The sequence below is a fragment of the Myotis myotis genome, unplaced genomic scaffold, assembly GCF_014108235.1.
Source record: "Myotis myotis isolate mMyoMyo1 unplaced genomic scaffold, mMyoMyo1.p scaffold_m19_p_2, whole genome shotgun sequence".
Taxonomy (NCBI): Eukaryota; Metazoa; Chordata; class Mammalia; order Chiroptera; family Vespertilionidae; genus Myotis; species Myotis myotis.
Window position 1 is genome coordinate 214317334 of NW_023416324.1, and position 9591 is coordinate 214326924.

Below are 9591 nucleotides of genomic sequence, written 5' to 3' on the forward strand. Positions count from 1 at the left end.
GAAAATGCCTAAAGAAAGTTGTCATTTTTTCATAGTGAAGGGACTGGAGTCCGTGTTGATGAAAAATCCTTGCTGGCTGCGGTGACTGGCAGTGGCTGCACTAGCGGGGTGATGGGGCTGGTGCCTTCCCCTGATCAGCCCGGTCACCTCCCACAAAGGGAGGCCAGACTGCGGCTTAGGCCCTATCCCCAAGGGGAGCAGGGAGCAGGCCTAAGCCATCACTAGGACATCCCCTGAGGGCTCCCAGTATGTGAGAGGGGGCAGGCTGGGCTGAGGGACACCCCCTCCCCACCAGTGCACGAATTTTGTGCACTGGGCCTCTCGTATACTATATTTGGATAGAAATGATGTGACAGTGTGCATGTCCTTTTGGTCTATTCAGAACAGATAACATAATAGGGCCCATAGAGAGGAGCTCACCATTTTACAACTTTTTTCTCCGTAACTAACTGTCCATGAGGCCCCTCAGCATCTGAGGGCAAAAGGGCTAGGAACACAGGGGTCTCCGCACCCTCTTCTGGACTTTTGGGGGCTTGGGGTCCAGTCAGGTCAGTTCTCACCCACCCTGGGCAGCAGGCATTCAGGAGGATCTTGTCCCCTCTCCTGTGTGCACTCAGGTTCCTGGCATGGATCCTGGACAGGACGGTGATGCCAATTTTTGTGACGCCGTACGTGCTGTTGGGCCAGCCCTCCCTCTGGTGCACCCCGTTTCGAGTATCTTCCACGAACTTGTTCATGAGCCCCACCAGCTCCTCCTCGCTGATGGTGTCGCTTCTGAACTTCTGCTGCAGCTCCGGGCTGCAGTTTTTCAGAGCTCTGAGACTCTCCATGCTCGACACATTCACCACTCTGCCTGAAATGCAAAGGAGGCTGTTATGTAGAAAGGCAGGCAAGCATCGGGTGCCAAATCTGCCCGGATTCTGGACCAGGAAGTTTCCATGAGCATTAATGAAGACTGCCTCTCTGATGAAGGCCAGAGAGAGTCTAGAAACCTGTCATACCCAGTAGATCTCAGATGATGTCAGAGAAATGTTTTTTTTAAACATATTTTTATTTAATTTCATAGAGGAAGGGAGAGGGAGAGAGAGATAGAAACATCAATGATGAGAGAGGATCATTGATTGGCTGCCTCTGGCATGCTCCACACTGGGGATTGCGCCCACAAATGGGGCATTGGCCCTGACTGGGAATCGAATCATGACTTCCTGATTCATAGGCCGACCCTCAACATCTGAGCCAAGCTGGCTGGGTTCAATTTACCTCTTAAATTAGATAGTTCTGCAAAAACAGTTGTATGCCAGCTAAAGGGTAAATCAGTTGTTCAAAGGAGGACAAAATCTTGGTATGTCGTGGCTTTACCGGATGGACTATCTGCTCCTTCCCATCTCTCCTTAGGCCACACTGGCTCCTCCAAATGGCAGGCATACTTCTGGTCCTGTGTCTGTTTCTGTCATATAAATTCTATATAGAGTTTATACCTTCAGTGACCCTTTGGCTGGAACGGAGCAGGGAAGAGAGGGGAGGCGGGCTGGGAGTAAGGCTGTGAAAATAAAGGATTAAGCTTGGCCAGAGCAAGGTTTGGCCTTTGCCTAGGGCTGCTGGGGTAAACTTTAAACCGTTGGACTGTTCATCCTCTTAAGATTGTCCTGTCGCCAAAACCGGTTTGGCTCAGTGGATAGAGCATCGGCCTGCGGACTGAAAGGTCCCGGGTTCGATTCTGGTCAAGGGCATGTACCTGGGTTGCGGGCACATCCCCAATGGGAGATGTGCAGGAGGCAGCTGATCGATGTTTCTCTCTCATCGATGTTTCTAACTCTATCTCTCTCCCTTCCTCTCTGTAAAAAATCAATAAAATATATTAAAAAAAAAAAAAAAAAGTTTCTCCTGTCACCTTGGGGGTTTAGGTTCAGGCTACACAGTGGATGTTAACAATATGGTTATGGTGAGGCTACCTGGTATCAAATGGATCCCTGGGGGAGGTGCTGGAGAGGAAGGTCAGCCAAGCGAACAGCGGGCCATGTCCGTGAGGCCAGCCCTCAGCACACACCCCTGAAACAAGGTGGGTGAGCTTCCCTGGATGGCAGTGCTCCCTGTTACTGTCACACACACAGCTGCTGTCCGCAGGACTCCACGCGACAGGACAGCTGGAAGCTCCCTGCCCGGCTTCCCTGGCGCCTGCCCCTGAGAGCTCCGCCAGGGTCGATCTGCAGCACTCTCCTTTTCCTCTGCTGCTGAGCACTGCCATTCTGAGTATAATGGCGTCCAGGAGTTCTGAGTCCTCGCAGGGATTCTTGAACCTGAGGGTGGTCTGGGGGAACTGCTGAACTTGTGAAAACCAAGTGATATTTATCTCAGATATGCACAGTTGGCTTAGCCTCTTGGAACCAATAGGTGCAACGCACTGTATCAGTAGAGTACAAAGAAAGGCCCCTGTGATCCGATGCAGAAGAGTTCAGGGGCCTAATGAATTGGAGGTAGGAACGGTCACTCAGGAAGGGAGGGGGAGGAAGGAGAGGGAGGGGGAGGAGGGAGGATCTGGCCTGGGATCCTCAGGAGACTCCAATGGTTGTGAGGGGCGCGAGCAATGACTGGCCTCTCTGAGGAGACCTCTGAACAAAGAGCTGAAGGATAAGCAAGAGCCAGCTGTGCAGAGACCAGGGGGCAGACAGCAAAGATGGCCCAGGCCTGAGGCTGAGGGCACCTGGCCGGGTGAGACACCAGGGGGCAGGGCAGCTGAGCAGGAGCAGGAGCAGGAGCAGGGAGGGGACTGGAGATGACACCAGGGGAGGGCAGGACTGGGTGCTGCCGCAAACAAGGCAGCCAGGGCTCCTACACTCACCTTGGGGTTTCATGAGAGGCAGCAGCTCCGTGCTGACGTCTCGGGTACCAAAAAAGTTTGTTTTCATCGTCACTTCTGCTTTAATGTGAAATGGTGTGGGATCATTCCCTTTCAGGAGAGGAGAGTAGACTTAATAAATAGTAGCCATGTGGTAACTTTCCATAGAATGATATAAAATGTGAATTTTTTGTATAATTGGTTCTGAGTAATAGCACTGTGCAACCACCATTTCCTTGTTTCCTGATGTTCTGAACATAGTGTCTGAGATGGTGCCATTCCCGGAGGCTGGTGAAGGGTGCACTATGTGGTCTCTGTGAACTTCTGTGCAAAATTCACCCCCCCTTGCCCTCAAGGTTAAACCAGGAGAAACTGTGACAACCTAGAAAAGACTCCCAGGCATCTGGGCCAAGCACACAAGGTGCCTCGGCCAGAAGGCGCTCCAGCTTCTCTTGCACTTTGATCTAGTGGCACCCCTGTCTCCTGCCTCTCCTAGTCCCCTCGGGAGCCATTCTGCACCCAATACTCGAGAGGAGCCCCATTGTACCGATACCCCGACATACCAGCCACCCTGGCTGCAGGTGCTGGGGTGACCCCTCCTGGAACCACACATCCTTTTACCCTTGAAGGCGATGCCCGCGTTGTTGACCAGCACGTCCAGGCCCCCGTACTCCTTGCGCAGGAAGTCGCGCAGGGCGCGGATGCTCTGCAGGTCGTCGATGTCCAGCTGGTGGAAGCGCGGCCTCAGGCCCTCGGCCTGCAGCTGCTGCACGGCCGCCCGGCCCCGCGCCGAGTCCCGCGCCGTGAGCACCACGTCCCCCGAGAACCGGCGGCACAGGTCCCGCGTGATGGCGAAGCCGATGCCCTTGTTGGCTCCGGTCACGAGCGCCACGCGGCTGCAGGACGACATGGCCGGGCAGGAGGCTCGTGAAGCACTTGCGTGGAGAGCGGAGCGGGCCGTGGACGCCCAAAGACTGCGACCAGGGCTCCCGCGAGGCTCCGAGCGTCTGCGAGCGCGACTGCAGGGCACCGTGCGCCCCGGCTGGAGTCTCTAGTCCTGTGGCCCAGCCGCAGGCGCAAGCCCCGCCCCCAGGGGCATGGCCCCTCCCGGCCCCGCCCGGCCCCGGGGCTGGGAATGCGAACCGGGCCCCCTGGCAGGTTTACCGATGGGCGGGCCCACGGCGAAGGCCTTAGGCTGCTGCCGACGGCTGTCCGTCAGCAGAGGATCGTTTTGATTGGTCATCTGACTGCCTTTAAACTGAGCCCTTAGCCTTGGTTCTCCCGGTCTTTTCCCGGGTGTTTTAAAAAATACAGCCCCCAAAACAAGTCTTGGGACTGGAATTGTGCAATAAGCTGAGAGAACGCGACAAGGACTCCCGTGAGTGTTGATTTGTCCCCGAAGTGTGTGAAAGCGCAGCTCCGGGCTCATCCCTGGCCGGTCTTCATCTCCCAGTGGCCCCCACACTCCTTGCACAGGAATCCATGTCTCGCTCTACAGGTCAAGGATGGCCAGAAGGTGGAAGCAGAGCCCTGGCCCTCGGCCTGTGCAGTTGCTACCCAGCTGCCCAACCCCGCACCGAGTCCCGTGCAGTGAGCGCCGCTTCCCCAAGAACCGCCTGCACAGGTCCGGTGTGATGGCGAAGCGGTGCCCTTACTGGCCACAGTCTCCAGGGCCACCGGGGTTCGGATCCCATGGCTGGCAGGGGCCCTGGGGGCACTTGAACAGAGAGCAGACAGCGCTGTGGGTCACAGGGGCTCGGGGGTGTGGTCGCGCTCTGTGGTGTCCCAGACAATCTGAGAAGCACCACCGCTGTGACTTCTACCTTCCGTCCCTCCCTCCCTCCACGGGGGTGCTGAATGTTCCAGGTTTACTACGGCCCCCATTCCGGGTCTGGCCCCTCCTGTGATGTAAGTTGGGCCCAAGCAGGACAAGCACCACCCTCTTTTGATCCCAGCTCTGAGCCCAGCAGTGGACAGGGTGGAGGGCTGTGCTTCCCCCAAGCACAGGGGTTGGTGATGGGAATCAAGGGCTTTGGTTGAACTAAAGGAACTACTTCAGGAGAACCCCAGAAGGTGGAAGTAGGTGCAGGACTCATTGGTTTGGACCCAGGCCCATCCTCCACTGCAGAAAGGCAATGTCTGCTGTTTCTAAAATGCAATGAAGTAGTTGCACAGGGCAACTGCTTGTGAGGACACAGATCACCTTCCTTTCTTAACAGAAACCAAGGCAGAATTAAATAGGTCCTGTGATTGCATTCAGTGTGGGACCCCCAAGTGGAGGCAGCATTTATGAAGGTCTTTCGCGGACCAAGCTGGTGATGGCATGTGTATTTCATGGTTACATAATCCTGTGTGCTTAAAGTGCCTACACTTTGTTTTGTCCTTGGTCACAGTTAACAGAGAGAGATGTAAAACCTCACCCCACTCACTGGTTAGAACCTGTGGCTGCCTTCATGCTACCACAGCAGATCAGAGTACTCCCAAGAGACTGCGGCTGCAAAGCTGAACACATTTACTCTCTGGCTTCTTCTAGAATGTATGTGAGCCCCTCAGTCACATTGTTCCTTCCTTGGCCTAACTAAATGTCTATCTGATTTCTGAGCGGGTACAGCATGCAAGTGATCTGCAGGATGGATCTGTAGCAAGACCCATTATTCATCAGCTGATGATCAGTCATTACTCTCACCCACACTCCTCTTTCACCCCGTGTCACAGGAGGAATCACAGACTCAAACTTAGTAGCCAATTCAAACTGAATACTTCATAAAGGGGCTAATATATGAGGAAAAGGGGACACATGCTATTCTGACTAGCTCAGGGTAGGTCTGCGTGGCAGCCTTGTAAACTGAGAAACCTAAAGTAACCACAATGGTGTCTGAAATTAAAACTTTTAATTATTATTTATTAAAAAATATTTATTTTATTGATTTTTTACAGGAAGGAAGGGAGCGGGATAGAGAGTTAGAAACATCAATGTTAAGAGAGAATCATTGATTGGCTGCCTCCTGCACTCCCACTCCTGGGGATGGAGCCTGCAACCTGGACATGTGCCCTGACCAGGAATTGAAACAGTGACCTTCTGGTTCATAGGCTGAAGGTCAAATGCTGAACCACACTGGCTGGGCTGAAATTAAAACTTTTTAAACTAAAAAGCAGCTTACGGTGGGTAATCATGTCCTAGGCCGACACCTTCCCTGACAAAGGTCAATCTTCAGCATAACGGAGCCTCTCTATTGTCTTTTTGCATCTACAATAACATATCACTGGAATGTCAAAGTCATTTTCCTTTTTCTTTTAGGACCCCTCAAAGATCAGGCACGGTTTGTGGAGGCCACAAATCCCCTCATTATAACTGAGTTACTTACTGACAGTTAACTATCCTGCAGCCACCTCAGTAAAGGCAGTATGTGTCTATCACTTTTCTTTTTATCCAATCCCAGTGGCCTCCTCCCCCTCCCCTCACCCCCCACTTTGCTTTCTCCTGCCTCCCTAACCTATCACTAATGGGTTTCATGGAACTCACTTGTTAGGATGGAAAAAGGCCTTTCTTTTTCTTAGCTGTGGCCTTCCACAACTTATGAGAAGCACCTGATAATTAAATCCCAAGACTGTTAGCTCCTCTGCTTCAAACAGCCCCTCTGTTCAAACTTATAGACAAGACCAGTGACTCTGAAGGCTTCCTATTTCCTCCCGCTGGTTTCCCACTCAGGATAAGACACCTGCCTAGGACTTCTGCCTGGACTGTCTCCTGAGGAAATAACAGACATCCCCTGCTGTGGGCTCCATTGCACCTAGCAACAGCAGCAGCCCCCCGATGCCCCTCCCTTCCCTGTCCCAGGCTTGAAAAGGAAGAGCAATTTTGTTGTTCTTTGCCCTTGGTTAGCAATGCACTGGTGCTTTCCCTCTGGGAAGTGAAATAAACTCTCTCTCCCTGTATCTATCTCTTCTCACAGTTGTGAATTCTTTCACAGCCCAAGTCACCTAGTCATGGGCCCAAGAACCCTACAGCACTTATGTCTCCTCTTTTGATTGTAATGTGTCAAACAAGTGCAAAACCGCCATTCTCCGGAGCATGATCTCACGAAAATTCCTCATAGATTTGAATGTTTCTCACGTGAACAATACATATATTTGGATAGAAATGATGTGACAATGTGCATGTTCTTTTGGTCATTTCAGGACAGATAACACAATGGGGCCCACGGAGGGGGCTGTGAGGGGAGCTCACCATTGTTCAACTTTTTTCTCCAAAAGAAACTGTCCGTGAGGCCCCTCAGCATCTGAGGGCAAAAGGGCCAGGAACACAGGGGTCTCCGCACCCTCTTCTGGGCTTTTGGGGGCTTGGGGTCCAGTCAGGTCGGTTCTCACCCACCCTGGGCAGCAGGCATTCAGGAGGATCTTGTCCCCTCTCCTGTGCGCACTCAGGTTCCTGGCGTGGATCCTGGACAGGACGGTGACGCCGATTTTCGTGACGCCGTACGTGCTGTTGGGCCAGCCCTCCCTCTGGTGCACCCCGTTTCGAGTATCTTCCACGAACTTGTTCATGAGCCCCACCAGCTCCTCCTCACTGATGGTGTCGCTTCTGAACTTCTGCTGCAGCTCCGGGCTGCAGTTTTTCAGAGCCCTGAGACTCTCCATGCTGGACACATTCACCACTCTGCCTGAAATGCAAAGGAGGCTGTTATGTAGAAAGGCAGGCGCGCATACGGGTGCCAGATCTGCCGGGATTCTGGACCAGGAATTTCCATCTGAGAAATTTCCAGTGTGCCATGAGCACTGAAGAAGACTGCCTGTATGATGAAGGACGGAGACAGCCTAGAAGCCTGTCATACCCAGCAAGTCTCAGAGGATATCAGAGAAATGTTTTTTTAAAAATATATTTTTATTGATTTCAGAGAGGAAGGGATTTAGGAACAACAATGATGAGAGAGAATCACTGTTCAGCTGTGTCCTGCCTGCCCCGCACTGGGGGTGGGGCCTGTAACCTAGGCATAGGCCCTAACTTGGAATCATACTGTGACCTCCTGGTTCAAAGGTGGATGCTCAACCAATTAGCCAGCAGGCCAGGCTCAGTTTATCTCTTAACACTAAGCAGTTCTGCAACAACAGTTGTATGCCACCTAAAGGGACAAAATCTTGAATGTGTATGTCATGACTTCACAGGATGGACTATCTGCTCCTTCCCATCTCTCCTTAGGCCACACTGGCTCCTCCAAATGGCAGGCATACTTCTGGTCCTGTGTCTGTATCTGTCATATAAATTCTATATAGAGTTTATACCTTCAGTGATCCTTTGGCTGGAACGGAGCAGGGAAGAGGGGACGGGGGGTGGGGGGTGGGGCGGGGGTGAGCCTGTGAAAATAAAGGATTAAGCTTGGCCAGAGCAAGGTTTGGCCTTTGCCCAGGGCTGCTGGGGTAAACTTTAAACTGTTGGACTGTTCATCATCTTAAGATTGTCCTGTTACCTTGAGGGTTTAGGGTCAGGCTACACAGTGGATGTTAACAATATGGTTATGGTGAGGCTACCTGGTATCAAATGGATCCCTGGGGGAGGTGCTGGAGAGGAAGGTCAGCCAAGAGAACAGCGGGCCATGTCTGTGAGAACAGCCCTCAGCAGACACCCCTGAAACAAGGTGGGTGAGCTTCCCTGGACGGCAGTGCTCCGTGTTACTGTCACACACACAGCTGCTGTCCACAGGACTCCACGCGACAGGACAGCTGGAAGCTCCCTGCCGGGCTTCCCTGGCGCCTGCCCCTGAGAGCTCCCCCAGGGTCGATCTGCAGCACTCTCCCTTTCCTCTGCTGCTGAGCACTGCCCTTCTGAGTATAATGGCGTCCCTGAGTTCTGAGTCCTCGCAGGGATTCTTGAACCTGAGGGTGGTCTGGGGGAACTCCTGAACTTGTGAAAACCAAGTGATGTTTATCTCAGATGTGCACGGTTGGCTTAGCCTCTCGGAACCAATAGGTGCAACGCACTGTATCAGTAGAGTACAAAGAAAGGCCCCTGTGATCCAATGCAGAAGAGTTCAGGGGCCTAATGAATTGGAGGTAGGAAAGGTCACTCAGGAAGGGAGAGGGAGGAAGGAGAGGGAGGGGGAGGAGGGAGGATCTGGCCAGGGATCCTCAGGGGACTCCAATGGTTGTGAGGGGCGCGAGCAATGACTGGCCTCTCTGAGGAGACTTCTGAACAAAGAGCTGAAGGATAAGCAAGAGCCGGCTGTGGAGAGACCAGGGGGACAGACAGCAAAGATGGCCCAGTCCTGAGGCTGAGGGCACCTGGCCGGGTGAGACACCAGGGGGCAGGGCAGCTGAGCAGGAGCAGGAGCAGGAGCAGGGAGGGGACTGGAGATGACACCAGGGGAGGGCAGGACTGGGTGCTGCCGCAAACAAGGCAGCCAGGGTTCCTAGACTCACCTTGGGGTTTCACGAGAGGCAGTAGCTCCGTGCTGACGTCTCGGGTACCAAAAAAGTTTGTTTTCATTGTCACTTCTGCTTTAATGTGAAACGGTGTGGGATCATTCCCTTTCAGGAGAGAAGGAGAGTATAGTTAATAAATAGTAGCCATGTGGTACCATTCCATAGAATGACATAAAATGTGAATTTTGGCCTGGCCTGTGTTGCTCAGTGGTTGAGCATCAACCTATATTAATCAGGAGAAGTCACGATTTGATTCCCGGTCAGGACACATGCCCGGGTTGCGGGATTGTTCCCAAGTGGGGACTTGCAGGAGGCAGCCAATCAATGATTCTCTCACA

The 9591-nt window shown here is 52.9% G+C and overlaps 2 protein-coding genes across 4 annotated transcripts; both read right to left on the bottom strand.

The window, feature by feature from the left end:
* Positions 1–358: 358 nt before the first annotated feature.
* LOC118676368 (carbonyl reductase [NADPH] 1-like) lies at positions 359–3919 on the bottom strand. Of its 3 annotated transcripts, none has more exons than XM_036350190.1 (3): positions 3458–3919; positions 2840–2914; positions 359–853 (listed from the first exon to the last, which is right to left on the bottom strand). In XM_036350190.1, the coding sequence occupies exons 1-3, from the start codon at positions 3744–3746 to the stop codon at positions 417–419; spliced, it is 801 nt and encodes a 266-aa protein (XP_036206083.1). In that variant the 5' UTR covers positions 3747–3919; the 3' UTR covers positions 359–416. The 3 variants fall into 3 exon arrangements, with proteins under 3 accessions (XP_036206083.1, XP_036206082.1, XP_036206084.1); XM_036350189.1 differs by having other exon boundaries at positions 2840–2947; positions 3458–3918; XM_036350191.1 differs by lacking the exon at positions 2840–2914 and having other exon boundaries at positions 3458–3918.
* Positions 3920–7045: 3126 nt separating this feature from the next.
* Positions 7046–9356, bottom strand: LOC118676559 (carbonyl reductase [NADPH] 1-like). The gene is made up of 2 exons (XM_036350681.1): positions 9251–9356; positions 7046–7497 (listed from the first exon to the last, which is right to left on the bottom strand). Exons 1-2 carry the CDS (start codon positions 9315–9317, stop codon positions 7061–7063), a joined length of 504 nt encoding a protein of 167 aa, XP_036206574.1. The 5' UTR covers positions 9318–9356; the 3' UTR covers positions 7046–7060.
* Between the last annotated feature and the right edge of the window lie 235 nt (positions 9357–9591).

Bases quoted from the DNA above. Each gene is read 5' to 3' on its own strand.
- LOC118676559 (XM_036350681.1), bottom strand. From the start codon at position 9,317: ATGAAAACAAACTTTTTTGGTACCCGAGACGTCAGCACGGAGCTACTG. The intron at 7,498-9,250 runs GTGAGTCTAGGA...TTTGCATTTCAG, and splicing joins GCCTCTCGTGAAACCCCAAG to GCAGAGTGGTGAATGTGTCC.
- LOC118676368 (XM_036350189.1), bottom strand. From the start codon at position 3,746: ATGTCGTCCTGCAGCCGCGTGGCGCTCGTGACCGGAGCCAACAAGGGC. The intron at 2,948-3,457 runs GTAAAAGGATGT...CTCTCCTGAAAG, and splicing joins CGCGGGCATCGCCTTCAAGG to GGAATGATCCCACACCATTT. The intron at 854-2,839 runs GTGAGTGTAGGA...TTTGCATTTCAG, and splicing joins GCCTCTCATGAAACCCCAAG to GCAGAGTGGTGAATGTGTCG.